At 47.2% G+C, this 19,085-nt stretch overlaps 1 protein-coding gene across 1 annotated transcript in view; it reads right to left on the bottom strand.

The window, feature by feature from the left end:
- The window catches only part of HMCN2 (hemicentin 2), a 761,275-nt gene that overhangs the window by 371,389 nt on the left and 370,801 nt on the right, over positions 1 to 19,085 (bottom strand). The window contains exons 26-28 of the mRNA XM_078646218.1: positions 14,542 to 14,733; positions 3,539 to 3,669; positions 3,026 to 3,173 (exon numbers count right to left, since the gene is read on the bottom strand). Coding sequence (XP_078502344.1) covers positions 3,026 to 3,173; positions 3,539 to 3,669; positions 14,542 to 14,733 — 471 coding nt within the window. The remainder of the gene's footprint in view (positions 1 to 3,025; positions 3,174 to 3,538; positions 3,670 to 14,541; positions 14,734 to 19,085) is intronic.

The following is a 19,085-nucleotide window of genomic DNA, read 5'->3' on the forward strand; positions in this document are numbered from 1 at the left end:
TGTCCTCTTCTGGGAGCTTGTTGATGAGTTTCTCAATGTCGTCCCCTTGCTGGTGACCATATCTGTTTAACAGGGCGTTTGAATTTTCAATGCGCCATTGTGTCGCTGCCTCTTTTTCTATTTTTCTGCCTACCATGCCCTTCCTCTTGCTCTCTTTTTCTGAACGTGGACCAGTGTTGGAAAGGGAGTCGGCCCTCTTCCTTGCTGTGGTAACAATAATTGAATCTGGCACAGTATTTCCCTGTATATACTTAGGGTCTTTTGAGGAGGGTTTATATTTCTTCTAGACCCTTGGTGTAACTCCTTTGGCTGAGGCTGGCTCCTTGAAGGCTTCCTTGCCTTGGTCCGGGATGCTTGGCAGCACGGGAAGGTACTGTGTGCCCTTGTTGCAGGGGCTAGAGTCTCTAAGAGGAAGCAGGTTTCCTCCTTTTCTTCTTCAAGGATGACCCTGAAAGCGTCAGCTGCTCTCTTCACAAGACTGTTATAGAAGGCAATGTCATGTGGAGGTGATGCCTTTGAGGGACAGCAGCATATCTCCTCCTCTGGGCTTTCCGTGTCAAGGTTGTTCCGTTGATCCCCAAAAGTCTCAGAGGCATCTTCACCCTCTGGGGCGTCGATGTATTCTTCGATGCCCTCTGCACGTGGTTTGGGGGTTTGAGGTGATTCGAGGATTTCATTTTCCTCTTCGGCGTCCTCTGTGCCTTCAGCATCAACATTTTCTGTTTCGGTGGTGGGAACCACAGGGATACGGAATCCCTTGAGCGCTTTGTGAAACTCCTTCTTCTTTTGGGTGAGTGCCGCCATTTCTGCATTGAGCTTCATCAGCAGTTCCTAAACTGATGTGCTGCTGCCGCCGAGGTCGTAATTTCGCTGCTCCGTTCCTCTCTTGAAAGTCGTGATCCTTCACCAGCTGCCAATGAAGCCAACTTCTATACCCGCATGATTCTGCTGTGTATCAGATATCATAGCACAAGCAATGCTGTTGCTTTAAACCTCTGACCTGATAATTGGCAAAGTTTCCCTGTTGCTTCGATTAACTTCACCAAGCATCACTGACCATCCTTGGAGGTGTATGTTGTTTTATCCTAATCCATTTTTCTTTAGGGTCATCAATTACAATGCATAAAGTCTTTGTCCTGATGATGGTCTTATGAAACGACTTTCCAAAAGACCGAAACGTCGACTACTAAGTCTAATCCTGCTTACTACTTATCAGTTATCATTGATTTTCCTGTATTGATTTGAAATCATTGTGTCATTATTTACCAGCAGTTTAGACTTTTTTGTGATGTTAGATTGGAGCACATATGATACTCCTTCTATGTCTCAAATGCATCTCATTGTACCCTATTTTTATTATTGACTGAATTCATCTTTTCTAAAGAAAATAATAATCATTTGAATCAACAACCTGGTTTTTGTATTTTGTATTTTCTCATCTCAATGTGTTAGTGTGGTAACATTATTGATCTGTATTAGAGAAATTACATTCAGCCACTAACCAACGGCAGTGTGGGTACCCCATTTAACCTGAGCCCCCTTTTTTGCTGATACTGAGAGTTTCAAATAAAATCCCTTGCTGGCCCAATTTCTTTAAACATTTCTGCATTGAGGCGTTTTTTTCTTTCTTTCGACTATGAGGGCTCTCTCAGCATCGGAGACCAGAGATTTCCTCTTCTTTGTAGTGGTAGAGTCTGATTTCGAGATCAACGTCGTTCCATTCGTGGGTTCATGCTCGATCCTCGGTTTCAATGCCGCATGCGATCTTCCCTCGTCGGAGTCCTTCGGGAAGGTTCTGTGGGATTCTTTGGATCATGGCGGACCTTCGATCACCTTTACCTTCTGCGTCAGGACTGCCTTAGACTGTGTCTTTTTCTCATGGCCCTTCAGTTCCGACGGTTGTGAGTGTCTTACAATGTCCATCATTTTCTCAGAGTCTTTCACCATTTTTTCAATGTGCTATTTTTCTCGAGAATTCAACATCCGATCCTTTGTGCGTCGACTCTTCTGGGGACCTTTGGTCCTCGTCATCGCTGGAGAGACCTTCAATGAAGGTTTCTTGTATCCTTGGGACATTGTTGCATAGTGGCCCTCTCTTTGCTTTTGGCGTGCCCAGAGAGTCTTCGACAGGAACACCGCACAGGCCTTGCAATCCTTGTCCTTATGATCCTTGAGTAGACAGAGCTTGCATACGTTGTGTGGAGTGCGTTGTGCGAACTTGTGGTGGCACTTGGGGCAACATTTGAATGGGGTATTTTCCATTGTCCCTACCTTGCCATTTGTCAATATGCACATTGTGGAGGTGTTCAGTATCGAAGACGTCGTCTACGGAGTCCTGATGTGTTCTCCGGTTGCGTAGTTGATGTCCAATGTAACTTTTTTGTTTAAATGTTGAGTTTTTTAGAGGATTTTCAGAAATTCTTCGGAGCTTACCCTCTTGCCTCCAGACCCATCGGCAGAAAAAAGAATCTGAAGGCGGCTACTACGCACAACAACATCCGAGACGCCGTCTGACGTCACGCAAGGGAAGGACCAGGCACCAATTGGTGGTCAAAGACGCCCAAAACACGAAGAAAAAAGAAAGAAAAAAAAACTATTCCGGATCCAACCACTAGATTGTGGAATGATGCACAGCAGGTGAATCCAGAACAGGGTTCACGATGCAAAACCAGCAGAATGTAGCGCCTCTGCGCCTCCCAAGTACATACCTAGAACCAGCACAACATAGCGCCTCTGCGCCTCCCAAGTACATGCCTAGAAACAGCACAACATAGCGCCTCTGCGCCTCCCAAGTACATACCTAGAACCAGCAGAACGTAGCGCCTCTGCGCCTCCCAAGTTGGGAACCTAGCGCCAGCAGAAGGTATTGCCTCTGCGTCTCCCAAGTAAATACCTAGAATCAGTAGAATGTAGCGCCTCCCAAAGTACATACCTAGAACCAACAAAACGTAGCGCCTCTGCGCCTCCCCAAGTACATGCCTAGAAACAGCACAACATAGCGCCTCTGCGCCTCCCAAGTACATACCTAGAACCAGCAGAACGTAGCGCCTTTGCGCCTCCCCTGCCTTGTTGGTGGCCCGGCAGCTGTAGGAGCCCGCATCTTCCTTCCGCGCTCTGTGGAACACCAGAGGGTGGCTCGCGTTGAGAGAAGGGCTCACGCCAGAATCCCCAACCTTGAGAGAGAACAAGAGTTTAGGGGGGGAGAGAAAAGCACTAGTAACCGAACCACCCTTGCGTTTCTCAATCTGTTCTAGGCGCTCACCTCCTCCCTCAGGGACTATCTTATCAGAGACCACACAAGACATTGTTTTATTCAAATAACTGTGTGTGGGTCAGCTGAACTTCTGCTGTGTATAATGTATTATATAAAATGTATCCATCAGTCACTAGTAAATCTTTGGACCATAAGTCTTCTAGGCATTCACAATGTTGCAAGTGGAGGCAAACGAGGCATGAGTTTAAAAACAGGCCGCAGCCTCACCCGCTCAGGGGGTTGGTATCCCAGACCACCGAGGTTGGTATGTCTTCCTACACTTACCAGCTGTCCGTTTTTGTACCAAGAAACTGCCGGAGGGGGTACGCCTGTGACTTCACAACCCAGGGTCAATGGCTGGTTGGCCATCACGGAGACGTTCATCGGTTGGCCATCCTGTCGGATCTCAGGTGGAGCTAGGAGGAAACAAACACGTGAAGTACACATCTTTAATATCTGTGGCACCACCAGCTGCACACCACGCACACCACACATTACATAATGTTATCATGTAGGTTTCATGTTTTTGGATAATGTCCAGATCAGCAGGGGTCAGGATCCTGTTACAGCTGTGTCAGGTAACTTCCTAAAAGAGCCTCTTCTGGAACCAGGGGAATGGCCGGAGACAGAGTATGACCCCTGGTGACATGTCGTCCGACCAGACACACAGTACGAACCCTGGCGACCTGTTGTCTGACCGGATACAGAGTATGACCCCTGGCAACCTGTCGTCTGAATGTAGGCAGAGTATGACCCCTGGCGACCTGTCATCTGACCGGACATACAGTATGACCCCTGGCGACCTGTCGTCTGACCGGACACAGAGTATGACCCCTGGCGACCTGTCGTCTGACCGGAGACAGAGTATGACCCCTTGCTACCTGTAGTCTGACCGGACACAGAGTATGACCCCTGGCGACCTGTCATCTGACCGGACATACAGTATGACCCCTGGCGACCTGTCGTCTGACCGGACACAGAGTATGACCCCTGGCGACCTGTCGTCTGACCGGAGACAGAGTATGATCCCTTGCTACCTGTAGTCTGACCGGACACAGAGTATGACCCCTGGCGACCTGTCATCTGACTGGATACAGGGTATGACCCTTGGCGTCTGACCATCAACACACCTTCGAAGGTGGAGATTCAAGTTCAAGAACACTCCATACTTATTTTTAGCAAAAATATGCCGAATTTTATTTGAAAAATTAAGTCTGATGCCAAAAAAAGGGGTTTCAAGGCCTAAGACAAGAGGCCCCAAAATTCCTGCAGGGCAGCATCAACGAACAGTATCGACTCAAATTAAAGGGCAACAGTCAATCAATCAATCAATCAATCAGGGATTTGTAAATCACGGCAAATCAAGGCGCTGGAGCTGCTTTATGGTGATCTGTCCTTTTGGCAAACATAAGGAGATGATGGACGGAGCGCTGAAACTTTTCAGACACTCAACCCCAGTCACAGATCTGGGTTGAATCTTTCATCATTCTTTAGATCACTTCGCCACCTCAGGTCAGACCCAGCCATATGCAAATCAGTCTTGACCCTGTGCATCATGGGAACAGTCCAGCCTGAACTGCCAAGCGAGGTCTTCCCTGGACCGGAAACAAGCATCCTGGGACCGGTACAGCCAGGGCTTGAGTCCTTCCTTAATCCCGGCATGATGAGTGGTTCTTAAGTTGTAAGAGTGAGTCTTTGCTATTTTTAAGGCTGATCTACTCGCATCACCTTAAAGATGGCACAACTCATGGTGGAAGGGCACATTGATATGCCAATAAAACACAGAAGAGGGACATTCTAGGCTACCCCAGGACAAGGGAGGGCCTGGGCACAGCCACCCCTGGACGGGCAAGCGACACCAGCAGACCTCCCACAAGGAGAGTAGAAGCTGCATATTTCAACCTCCAATCAGAATAAAGAAAATGGATTTCAATAGCTTTGCGGTACGGGAAGTTCTAAGAGTCAGGCATCCTTGGCCAATCCTAGGATACCACATCTTCATCCCGCCCCTGTCCTAACCCTCCTAAGCAGCATTCTGGGACATTCCAACATGGCAACTTCAAGTTATCTCTAGTAACAGCTTCCTTGAGTACCATCCCTAGCTGACAGAGCTGCCTGATCCCTTACCACAACAAGCATTTGCAATGCAATGAGTCTCGCATTTGCGAGAGTTTGAACTATAGGCATTGTAAATGACAATGACTTTTATTTATGTGTTGGTTTTCAAAACAGATAAATAAAAGGCATTGTCATTTACAATACCAATAGCTTAAACTCTCACAAATGCGAGACCTATTGCATTGCAAATGCTATTTTGTAAAAGCACCTCACGCTGTGGTTTTACTTTAAAGGCTGTCGCGCCCCTTTCTTTAGACAAGCTGCGCCTACAGAAAGGTGCATAGCTGCAAATAAAGTGAAAGCGCAGTACGGGGCGCTTTTACAAAACAAAGCATTAGTTTGTCAAGTTGATGTGGAAGCGAGTCATGACTATTGACAAGAATGTCACAAGTCCTCAGCTTTACCTTAGCTGGGATAAAAGGTGATGTTGGGTGGCTGACAAAGTTCCTGGCATTCACTCAGGCAATGAGCTGACGTAATCATGAAAAGGAAGTCAGTCTTCAAAGTCAGGATATACAGCAAGCAACTATGCATCGGCTCAAAGGATGTATGTATGAGAAAGACCAAGATCTTGGATGGATCCAATGACGGCTTGGGGGAAGTAGTTTGAAACCTTTAACCCGTTAGCTGTGGCCGTTATTTCGTGGCAGTGCGGTGGCTTTGAAGAGTGGGCGGTGCCGCGTCGGCCGTTGGACATTCACAGCACCAGCAAGGTAGTGCTCGCGACGGCCAACGGCCGACGGAAGCAGGGAAGGGGTTAATAAATCGCATCACAACAGGTGATTTAAACAAGGACATTTGGTCCAGTCAAAGTAGAAAGAGGAAAAGGCTGACAATCTTTAAAAGTGCCCACAGCAAGGCCGTGCTGCACCAAAGATAAGACAAGCAGCAGTATGTCCGAGAGCTTTGCTTGTAAGGGGTCAGTCCGACCAATTCCACACCAGCACATGACGTAAATAGATTTCATGACAGGGCACTAAGTGACCAGGATGACATCACTAGGCCTGGGTGGTAAATCCGTTCCCCTCGCGGAATTTGCGGAATTTGGGTAATTTCGAATTCCGGGGAGAACATGAAATTGCCCAAAATTCTGCGTTCCGCGACTTAGCAACATTTATTGCTTGTTCGCGTTCTCAAAATGCGTGTTCGCGAGATATTTCCCAACAATTCTGCCTGTTTGTAGAGATTTTTTACTCTTTCGCGGAGATTTGCGTAACGCGATTACGCAAATTCCGCCCACCCCTAGACATCACCACTTCGGTAGGCAGATCAAACTTAGTCAGTTGCTGCAACAAGACTGGGGTACCTGCTGTACCGGTTGAGAAGGCTGTCTTTGGTTATACAGCAGTCCCCTGGAATAGCCTCTGAACTTTATGAATTGGTGGGGAAACTTCAGATCTTGGTAAGTGGCAACAGACCCAAGCAGCACGCAATAGCTCTACTGTCTTTAAAGCGCTCCGGCCTGTCTCCTCACTGTAAGGAGTGACCCATCAAAAGACCCATCCAAAAGGGAGGCTGCACCTCGCCGGGACATCCTGTGGCGTGCATTCATGCGTGTTGACAAAGTACAACACTCCTGACCACTGCCCTCCCCAGGAAGTCAGTAGCCTCTGGACCGGTCCAGAGAACATACTTGCCTGTGTCCTGTCCATTATACATTATTTGAGCTAAAAAAGGCAATAAGGTTTCCCAGGACCGCCAGCAAGATCTCACAGGTCATATCCCAGAGGCCATGTGCATAACGATCCGGCAATCAAAAAACATGAATTGACCGTAATACCATAGTGGTGGAGGAAAATACATGCTTGCCAAAAGCCTCACTCCTCTTAGATTCCCTATTGGAAGGAGCTGTGGGGAGTGATCTGGGATTCACTTCACTGGTCGAGGCCTGAACTCCAGGGATCTCTGGAGTAGAATGTTTAGTAAGAAAATCTAGGTCACCAGAGGCCGGCGAGTAACACCTGGCCATCTGCCCATCCACTGATGGGCAAGAATGGGGCTTTGATAACGTGGCCATCATGGTATCGGTGGCGGCCTCATTAAAAGGAAGCAAGGGCTCAGAAGTGCCTGGCCATGGCTGTTAAATTTCTGTCAGGACAAAAGTTTTGATCTCGACTGACCTCAGCTGCCCTCCGGACCACCACTGCAAAGGAGGAAACCGCTGCCATTGGTATCGAGTCAAGCTCTGCCTCAGGAGATGTGTCTTGGCCACTGGATTATTGCAAATCCATGGAAAGAGCTTCATCTTTGCAGTGAGGTGAGGGAACTCCCGCCCCATCACCCCAACCATCACCTCCTGTCTCTTAATCTGAATTACAGCCAATAAGATAATGTAGCCTCCAATGACATACACTTCCTGGTAGGGACTCTTGTTCAGAGCCTGGGTGTAAAGCAACCGGTCGTGAGTTTGTAATCTCATTGCGTGACATCAGTCGAGAAAGTGCTCAAGGGTCCAACGCCAGTATCAGTACTGGATCCTCTTCCGGAGCTGCTGGCTTGGACGTGGAAGGGCCTGGCACAGGTCCTGGAGCCAGAGTGGAAGCCTGTGCCGGTGTTGGTAAGGGGCAAAGAGACTTCAAAGGGGTCTGATGGTGCTGAGGAGAGGACCACCGGCTGTAACCCAGCTGGGGGCACATGTGGTTCTTAGGGGCCTGAAGGCATGCCAGAGGGAAATGGAAAGGTGGCATAAATCTTCACCATAGCACCCTTCAAGGCTTCAACTGGCCTGGGAAGCGCAGGGCACACCCGGACCAGTTAAGGAACCATCCCTGTGACCGGAGCCCTTGAAAGTCAATGACTCACATCATGAGATCTTGCACCTTCCCGTCTTGATAAAGAGTAGCTGGACGGGGTTCGTTTTGCTTTTTTATATTTACCCTTGGACTTTGATTACACATACCAGAGCACTCTGAGTGTGATGTTCACCTCTTATGGGAACAGCTTCAGGATCGGTACCGAGTTCACCCTTGCAAATTTAAGTGCGAGCAGGACTTACACAAAGGCCACAACTTTTTGTGTTCAGCAATGTACTGCTTTGCCTCCCAATCCCAGATTGCTTTGAAATCAAATCAAATCAGGTGTTTGTTGAGCGTGACTACTCACCCGTAAGGGTCTCAAGGTGCTGGGGGTGTGGGGGGGACGGGGTTCGCGGGTTCCTTTCCATCAAGGAGGGGGTCTGTCAAAGAGCCAGGTTTTGAGGTTTCTTGCGAAGATGGGGAGCGATGTTGTCTGTCTGAGGTGGAGCGGAAGGTCGTTCCAGGTTCTGGCCGTGCGGAAGGAGAAGGAGCGGCCTCCCGATCTGGTCTTTCTGGTGCGGGGGACCACGGCGTAGGAGAGTTGGGCTGATAGTAGGGTCCTTTGGGGTGCGTGGAAGTCCTTCGAGTGCCTTAGACCACATTTGTCGCACAACTTCTAATCATGGCCCGAGCCCAGACGCCAGAGACACACCATGTGCGAGTCCATGATGAACAACTGCTTTCTGCAATTGCTGCATGATTTCACATCTGTAGTTTTGGGTATAGAAATTGTTCCCTAGCATACTGTAAATCTTTTTTTAAAGTTGTTGAAAGGCTCAAGAAACTGGGATTGGAGCTCTGGATCCGCTTTGGAAGGGACAGGAAGACAGGAACTGACGTCAGGGCAGGGAAGGCGCTTATAGGAGGGTGCATTTGGTCACTTATTAGGTGATGTGGACCCCAAGCGATACGTCACGGCATCGCCTAGTGGCATGCAGGAGCACTGCTCAAGGAAGCATTTCCGGATCCGGTCTGGCGAGGAATCTGCGTTTAGGAGTATCCATCCGGATTTCATTTTGCAACGCAGCATACTAATCCCCTGCAGGGCAAAATGATCATTCAGAAACATTTACATAACGCTGCCCTATTAATTGTAATGAGGCAAACAACCGATTTCAAAACCTTCCGAATCTCCTGGGAATTGAGGGACAGCAAATTTTCATCCCTACATTTGCAAAACGCCTACTGTTTTTATTGCAGCACCTGTCCATTATGCAAAGGCCGCGGTCAGAAATTAAAATAAGTGTTCTGTGAATGTATTCCAGGAGCACGGCGTGGTCCCTAAAACCACCGCTGCCCCTCCAAATACCAGCGGTTGGCATCCACAAAATGGAAGGTGTCCCTCGCTGACCGCTTCCACAAATGATGCAGTCCACATTGGGGTGTCGGTAACTGATTCCCTGTGGGTTTTACCTCAAGGATATCTTTGAACCATCCTGAGATGTGCAGCAGAGGGAGGAGAGACCTCATTTCCTGTCAGTAAACCCTTGGACATGTCAGGCTGCAAGGAATGCTTGGCCCACAGAGCAGGGACGTGTCAGGACACCTTTGGTTAGTCTCAGCCTGCCATTTCACTGGTTTCACAAGCTTTGAAACATTGTCTCACTTTAAAGAGGGCTTTAGGACATTCCCCGAGGATCACACATGCTTGAACATACTTTGTTGCTGAAAGTAGCCCTTCAAAGGGGGAGAGCAGCATAGAGTCTGCGTTTACGAGCCAGGTGTCACATTTCACAGCCAGACCTGCTTCCCTGGGAAAGCCTCAGCGTTTCCTGTAATCCCCATGACGTCCCACTCTATGCGTAAACTGCACACCTGTGAAGGCGACAGGAAGACAGCTCACAGCCCAGGTCACCTGGGACCCGTTGAGGCTCAGGTATAGAAACAAGTCACCAATTCAAAACTATTTAAACCCAAGCAGCACCGCCAAATCGTTACACTTCCTTAAACACAAGGGGCTTATTTACAAGGCCCTTGTGCCACTTTTGCGTCGTTTTTAACATGGGAAAAGTGACGCAAAAGTGGCGCAAATGGCTTGTACATCTGCCCCAAGAATTATACATTCAGGCAGTTAATTCAATCCAGTGTTGTCTGGTCTTGTGTATCTTTGAAACACGACAAAGGAGGAAGACACTCGATTTACGAGAACCCCGATCCGGCCTGTGCTGCGATTTCATCATCAGACAGAGGGTCAAAGAACCCTCAACTACAAGTCGTTTCTGAGCTTAGAGATGAATTCACCAGAATTACAGGGGTAGTGGGAGTGACATCAAGCACAAATTGACCCCAATGACATCACAGGGTTGCCAATTATTCAATCCTTAACCCCACAACGACCCTCTTTTTAATTTCCAGAAATTAGGGAAGAGCACATTGTGAAAGCTACAGAAAGTCCAGGGTAGGGGTGGGCGAAACTCCCAGAGCTTTACTCCGTGGAATTCTGCAGAGTTACATTAAAACTCAGCGGGATTCTGCATAGTTCCGGAACTGGTGGAATTTCAGCATATCACGCTACTCGTGCTGATATTTGACGCCGGGAGCTTGTCCCGCGCTGTAAAATCAGCGCCTACAGCACCACACGCTGCACCAGTCATCACTGACATAGGTGCTAGCATCCTGGTACAACTCTGCAATCCTGGGGCCACTGGTTCATTCATCACTGACGCAGGCGCTATACTGGACTCACTGTGGTCTGACAATCCACTCTAATCCTTGAGGACTTGGTCCCACACCGGCACAAGCATTAGGGCTTTAAGTGGGGGGTTAGGGGGTCTGTGGGGGTCTGAGCACCCCCAGTTTTTTTTGGGGAGGCCTCGAAAGGGGGCTCTAGGTGGCTCTATTTTCGGGCCTCAAAGGTCAAAGGTAGGGTGACCAGACGTCCCGGTTTTTGTTGGTGTTTCGGGTGAGCATGCGCTCGCACTGCTTAAGGCATGACGTCATTGTAGCAGGAAGGGAAATCCTTTGAAGAGAGACGCTCGGGATTTCCCTGCTCTTTGAACACGCAGCGCCACCTACGTCATCGTGCCAGCCATCGGCACAACAACAGCTGGTTAGAACCGGCACGACCCCGCTTTTACGGCCTGCAGCAAGATTCCTCCAGCAACCAGTGTGACCCTGCTCTGATGTTTGGTATGTTATGGCTTATACTTAATAAATATACCTTTTTGGGTATTTTATTATCCTTTGCTGGATGCGACTTCATGATTTTCTTAAGCACACAATGCTAGTTATCTTGATTTAGACCACGCCCTTACTCGGATAGGCCACACCCCTTTAAGAAATTTGCCACGCCCCTTTTAGAGAACGCCCAGTTTTTTCTCCCCACTTAAAGCCCTGCCAAGCATTAAAAGGAAACTCCTCTCCGAGCTCTGTAGCGAGCACCATATGGCACAATCCTGCTCGCAGAAAGCCCTGGGCCTCATCCTCTTCTCTGACACACTGGTCCATTCCCTCTGCGCATGCAACCAAACAGATGTCAGTGCATCCTTCCTCCCCATCACTCGGTCCTAAGATGTTACTCACCAGAGACATCCACTCAGCTCCGTCTCAGACTGTCCGGGATGATTTCACATACACCCCCAGCCCCCCCACTCCCTCCTCCCCCTCCGCCTTTAACCTGTTCAGTGTCACTTCACTACCGTAGTCCGACTCGTCCTTCCCTCTCCTCTCCCCTTCCACATAAAACGCCTTACCTTGAGGTTGCACCTTCAATGCTTCGTGGCAGAGTCCGTTGACTCTTTTACGGGGACATTCATTTACTCCATTAGGGAAGTGCCACCTAGAGTAGCAGGGGATAACACACCTACCATGCATGCTACTACTTTTACATCCGATACGTAGTGTAAATAAATGCTACATAAAACACATCAGAGGCCTCTCACATAGCCCTATACACATCTGCATGTATATCGGTAGCATCAAACTTGATGTAACACAACCAGACAACTTCTCTGGACCTTACGCGCGTCATCCACCTCTTTCTGCATTTGTCATACTACAGTCGCATACCACTCAAAACCAAACCTCCGATCTGCATGTAATCCCTGAGCTGACAATCATCACAACAGCAACCATTACACACCATGCAGGTACCAGACAATAGAACCTAACCTGATGGAGGTATCACTCCACCCACAGTAACGAAACACTTGCGGGCACATGCATCAACCTATTTAGGAAGTGCAAACGGTGCGAATCGGTAAATTCGGCCGTTTGCGCTTCCTAAATACGTTTTTGGATGCATGAAACAGAGTTTCAAAATTCGCTATTTTTTGCATTTCTTAAAAATGCGAATGCATTTAAGGAATCGCATTTGTGCGATTCCTTAAATGCAATGCATAAATTTATAAAAAATTGCGAATTTTGAAATAGGAAGTGCAAATTAACACGAGGTTGACCCTCGTGTTAATTTGCGAAAATCTTAAAAAAAGCGAAAAAATGCATTTTTTAAACTTTCATGTTACAGACACACATGTCCTTAGGACATGTGTGTGTGAAACATGCACTTTAAAATACATTTCAGGGGTGCAGGGGGGGTCCTTTGGACCCCCCCTCTGCACCCTTGCAATGCATCAACAAATTGCGAGTGCAAAAAAAAAATGCAAAACGGCATTTATTCCTATGGGCCTCTAGGAATCAATGTAATTTATTTATTTAATTTCTTGTATCGCGCTGGAATCAATCCCATAAGGGTATCTCCGCGCTTTGCCAGCCAAAGGTTATCGTAGTCTATAAAGTGCATTTAAAGGGGCTGAAATGCCTCCTGGAAAAGGAATGTTTTCAGGGCCTTTCTAAAGGATAGGTGGTTGGTGTTCATCCTCATTTCTGTGGGAAGTTTATTCCATAAGGCAGGACCAACCGATGAAAATGCTCGGTCTCCCTGCCTAGCTCTTTTTGTTGTAGGGGGTTTCAAGAGTGCTTGATTACTTGAACGAAGTGACCGGCTAGGTTGGTACAGTTCAAGAGATTGAGAGAGATATTTAGGACTGTCCCCATATAAGCATTTGTGGACCGTGCAGCATATTTTGAAGCTGATGCGCTGCCGTATAGGGCGCTGCCGTATCGGGAGCCAGTGTAGCTCCACCAACAAAGGCTTAGAGGGAGTCCTAGCCGGCGCACCCATGACCAACCTAGCCGCCGTATTCTGGACTATCTGCAAACAACCTACCGCATCAGCATTTGCTAGCGTCAGCAGGCCGTTGCAGTAGTCCAGGCGGCTAGTTACCAGGGCCTGCACGAGTGTCTTCCTGTAAGTATCAGGAAGATATGGAAATACTCGTCTTAGGAGGCCAATGGTATAGAAGCATAATCCAGCAATGTGATTGGTATGCTCCTTAAGGGTCAATTTTTGGTCAATCTTAACCCCTAGATTTTTAACATGAGGCTTAGATGTGGGAACAGGGCCATTCCTTAATTGCGATTCGCAATTAAGGATTCGCAATTTCCGAAAATTAAGAAATCCTAAAAACGTTTAGGATTTCTTGATGCATAGGATTTTGCAATTCCTAAATTGCGATTCCTTAATTTTCGCAATTTAGGAAGTGCAAAATCCTACAATGATGCATGTGGGGGCATGTTACAGCCGACTTCACACAGTGGATATTGCATCGTCAACAAATGGGCACGCAGTCTGCAAGCTGACGAGAATGTTCCCGAGCCCCAGTGACATCATCATGATGGAGATAATGTCCCGTCTAGAAGAACCAACCACTGGGTGAAGTTTCTCCGACATTTAAGAAGGTTGTTATGGAGGTAAGCCATCTACAACAGCGCAAGCACATTGTCCAGTGGGGCTATCTGTCCACTAACCATCGAGAAGACTACGCACCGCCTCCCATTCGCTTGCCCATACTCCCCGCATCTACCGTGGCAGAAGTGGAGGACGAAGCTTCTCCCACATCACAACAAAGACTTGGAACAGCCTCCCCACGCACCGCCGGACCAACATCTCACTTCTGGAATTCAAAATGGTCCTCAAGACCTGGCTGTACGAATAGGACTCCGGGACCTGCACACACCTGGATACCTTATCGGGTGACTAGCCATGCTTTATAAATCGTGATTGATTGATTGAAAGTGAACCATTGGATATTATCTTATCATCAGAAGGAAAAGCAGCATTTATCAGCATTCAGTACACCCTGAGTGTTTTCTTAATATTAGCGGCAGAACGAATAGTTTCTTACCTGTCGGTGTAGTACGGGAAAAAAAAGAGAGAAAAGACTACGATTCCGGACCCAACCACTAGACCGCGGATTAATGCACAGCATAGTGAATCCAGAAAGATTCACACTGCAAAAGGAACAGCTTGACGATCGTCAAGCAAATCTTAGGGATTATCTGCTCTGCAGACAGAACCTGCGAGCAGGTACTCACCATAGACCACAAGCCGTGTTCTCTTCCTGACAGATCCCACCTCGTTGGTTGCTGTGCAGATGAAGTCACCGCCGTGATTGGGCAAGGCTGCGTTAATGAGCAGGGATCCATCTTCTAGCTGCTTGATTCCTGAGTGGCTGCCAGAAAGCTCCGCCCCATCCTTCATCCAGCGAATCAGTGGTCTGGGAGAGCCTGTGGAAACGGAAAGGGTCAGGTAAAAGATCAAGGGTGTTTACCTCGGAGCTGAGTGGAGTAGAGTGGATGGGAGTTACATATGAGAAACGGGTGGAGAAGTGGGTAGATTGGGAACATTAAGAGGTGCCGGGGGTGAAGCTGTGTTGGCTGGTGCTGCACGTGTAGACGTCGGGAGAAGGCGTGAAGCCCAGGGACATGCAGAAGATGGCAGAAGCAGCAGAGGGCGGTTCACAAGACGGGCAGAGACAGCCTGGGAAAAAGGTAAAACAGGGGAGGTAGGATAGGCATGTGAAGGCAGAGATTCAGGACAGGAGCAGCCTGTGGAGGTGGAGAGGCATAAGAGGCAGGAGACATAACAAGGAGAAACCGCTGCCATGGAGCCGCAGCTGCCATGGACCCAGGTCATGAGACCACCATTGACATGGACACATGCCAAGGAGACACCGCTGCCATGGAGCCACGCCAAGGAGACACAGCCTTCATCAACCCCACTTCCCAAGACCTTGTGTTCATAAAAAGTTATGAATCTGTAATATTTTACTGCCTTCACCACCACTGCTGTATCCCTCTCCTACACAACCCCACCCACCTGTGGGATACATCTCTCTGTGCCACCATACACTGCCTCCCTCACTTTCACAAACCCACCCTACTGTGGTATACACCACTCTGCCCTCCTCACCTGCACAACCCCATAGTCCTGTGGTATGCGCCACTTTGTCCTGCCAGCACTGCCTTACTTGCCCTGATCTAGTCTGCACAATCTTCCATTCCCTTTCTAGCCCTACCTCATCCCAGCCCTGTGATACCTCTTATTCAGCTCTACCATCACTAACCATCATTCCCTACTTCGCCCTAATGCTTGCGTACCTTGCACAGGTATCTTTCGACCATGATTGGTGTGATTTATCAATAAAGCCTCTAGGAAGTCGAGCCCTGAGTTCTCCGCTTGCCCATCACACATTAACACAGCCTCCGGTCTGTAAACTTCCAGGACTGGCCGAGTTAAGAAATCCTCATCATTTTGATCCCTGTTTATTTTCAGTGACAATAGTTTATTTAGATTTTGAAATTGAGAAATAATTTCGTTCCTCTACACGAATAATGAAACATAACTGCAATAAGTGATTTAGTAATGAGAACATAAGGACCAAAATGAATTCATTTTATATCATGTAAACATGGTCTGTGATTGTTGTCATGAAGTAAAAATAAGTCTTTCAAATAGTAAATAAACTAATGACAAGACAAACATGACTTGGGACAGTCTTGAGAAGCGGCGCGTTTTGTCCAATTCGTAGCCGTATCCTAACCATGAGGACCCAAAGGAGCAATCGACACTCTGAATGTCTACAACAGAATTGAATCTGAAGTCATGAAGCCTCTTTCTAATCAAGAAGCTATGACAGGACCAGATCTCTCTTTGAACAGCAGCAGAAACACCGAGCTGCCTCGATGCCACCACGGGATATTAATACATTACTGTCCACACTGTATGGAGCCCTTTCATTCTGTTATCCGCCATGCTACAGGGAACCAACTGACTCACAAATAGTAAAGAAAAGCTATGACTTCAAAAGACAAGAAGTCACATACCGGGGCAGGTTTTTGCAAGTGATGGAGAGCCATGCCCATAGATTCCCAAAGCCCATAGATTAAAAAAAAACATAGATTCACAAAGCCCATAGGTTCACAAAGCCCATAGATTCCCAAAGCCCCTAGATTCACAAAGCCCATAGATTCACAAAGCCCATAGATTCACAAAGCCCATAGATTCCCAAAGCCCATAGATTCACAAAGCCCATAGATTCCCAAAGCCCATAGATTCCCAAAGCCCATAGATTAAAAAAAACCATAGATTCACAAAGCCCATAGGTTCACAAAGCCCATAGATTCCCAAAGCCCATAGATTCACAAAGCCCATAGATTCCCAAAGCCCATAGATTCACAAAGCCCATAGATTCCCAAAGCCCATAGATTAAAAAAAACATAGATTCACAAAGCCCATAGGTTCACAAAGCCCATAGATTCCCAAAGCCCATAGATTCACAAAGCCCATAGATTCCCAAAGCCCATAGATTCACAAAGCCCATAGATTCCCAAAGCCCATAGATTCACAAAGCCCATAGATTCACAAAGCCCATAGGTTTACAAAGCCCAAAGACCATAGATTCACAAAGCCCATAGGTTTACAAAGCCCAAAGCCCATAGATTCACAAACCCCATAGGTTCCCAAAGCCCATGAATTCACAAAGCCCATAGATTCACAAAGCCCATAGATTAAAAAAAACATAGATTCACAAAGCCCATAGGTTCACAAAGCCCATAGATTCCCAAAGCCCATAGATTCACAAAGCCCATAGATTCCCAAAGCCCATAGATTCACAAAGCCCATAGATTCCCAAAGCCCATAGATTCACAAAGCCCATAGATTCCCAAAGCCCATAGATTAAAAAAAACATAGATTCACAAAGCCCATAGGTTCACAAAGCCCATAGATTCCCAAAGCCCATAGATTCCCAAAGCCCATAGATTCCCAAAGCCCATAGATTCACAAAGCCCATAGATTCACAAAGCCCATAGATTAAAAAAAACATAGATTCACAAAGCCCATAGATTCACAAAGCCCATAGATTCACAAAGCCCATAGATTCACAAAGCCCATAGATTCACAAAGCCCATAGATTCACAAAGCCCATAGGTTTACAAAGCCCAAAGACCATAAATTCACAAAGCCCATAGGTTTACAAAGCCCAAAGCCCATAGATTCACAAACCCCATAGGTTCCCAAAGCCCATGAATTCACAAAGCCCATAGATTCACAAAGCCCATAGATTCCCAAAGCCCATAGATTCACAAAGCCCATAGATTCCCAAAGCCCATAGATTCACAAAGCCCATAGATTCACAAAGCCCATAGATTCACAAAGCCCATAGGTTTACAAAGCCCAAAGACCATAGATTCACCAAGCCCATAGGTTTACAAAGCCCAAAGCCCATAGATTCACAAACCCCATAGGTTCACAAACCCCATAGGTTCACAAAGCCCATAGATTCACAAATCCCATAGATTCACAAAGCCCATAGGTTCCCAAAGCCCATAGATTCACAAAGCCCATAGATTCACAAAGCCCATAGGTTCACAAAGACAATAGATTCACAAAGCCCATAGGTTCACAAAGCCCATAGATTCCCAAAGCCCATAGATTCACAAAGCCCATAGATTCACAAAGCCCATAGGTTTACAAAGCCCAAAGACCATAGATTCACAAAGCCCATAGGTTTACAAAGCCCAAAGACCATAGATTCACAAAGCCCATAGGTTTACAAAGCCCAAATACCATAGATTCACAAAGCCCATAGGTTTACAAAGCCCAAAGCCCATAGATTCACAAACCCCATAGGTTCACAAACCCCATAGGTTCACAAAGCCCATAGATTGACAAAGCCCATAGATTCACAAAGCCCATAGGTTCCCAAAGCCCATAGATTCACAAAGCCCATAGATTCACAAAGCCCATAGGTTCCCAAAGCCCATAGATTCCCAAAGCCCATAGATTCACAAAGCCCATAGATTCACAAAGCCCATAGATTCACAAACCCCATAGGTTCACAAAGCCCATAGATTGACAAAGCCCATAGATTCACAAAGCCCATAGATTCACAAAGCCCATAGATTCACAAAGCCCATAGGTTCACAAAGCCCATAGATTCCCAAAGCCCATAGATTCACAAAGCCCATAGGTTTACAAAGCCCAAAGCCCATAGGTTCACGCAGCCCATACATTTACATAGGCCAGAGATTCACAAATCCTATAGATTCACAAAGCTCACAGATTCACATTGGCTATAGAATCGAAAGATCATAGACTCTATAGCCCCCACATTCGCATAGCCCATACATTCACATAGCCCTAATCAAAGTTAAGGCCACAGGCACAATTTTGTTTATTCGGGGTACATATCTGCAGACTCACAGTCCTGTTTCTACCATTAGAACAAATTGTTGCTGCTCAATTTATCTGAATGTGTTAAGAATATACTCCTTTTAAAAGTGTGATAAGTTCTGTTACATATCCAAAACCAACATTTCACACCGCATCCTCTGAGTAAAGCTAGACTCCTCGGCCAAAGCTACCTTGGAGTCTCAAGGAAACCAAGGAAGCCTTGAATTACCTTTACGACCGACAGCCTGCAAAGCCTTGGGCAGTATCAATAACTACAACATACCTTTATTACTCATAGGTGTATCCTACAGCCAATCAGATCTGGATTAAGTCTGACCCCCCCCCCCCTCTCACCCCCCCTTCTTTCGGAAGTGCTTCCAATGAGAGTTGGTCCCCTTCACTG

Source organism: Lissotriton helveticus, chromosome 5_1 (genome assembly GCF_964261635.1).
Source record: "Lissotriton helveticus chromosome 5_1, aLisHel1.1, whole genome shotgun sequence".
Lineage (NCBI taxonomy): Eukaryota > Metazoa > Chordata > Amphibia > Caudata > Salamandridae > Lissotriton > Lissotriton helveticus.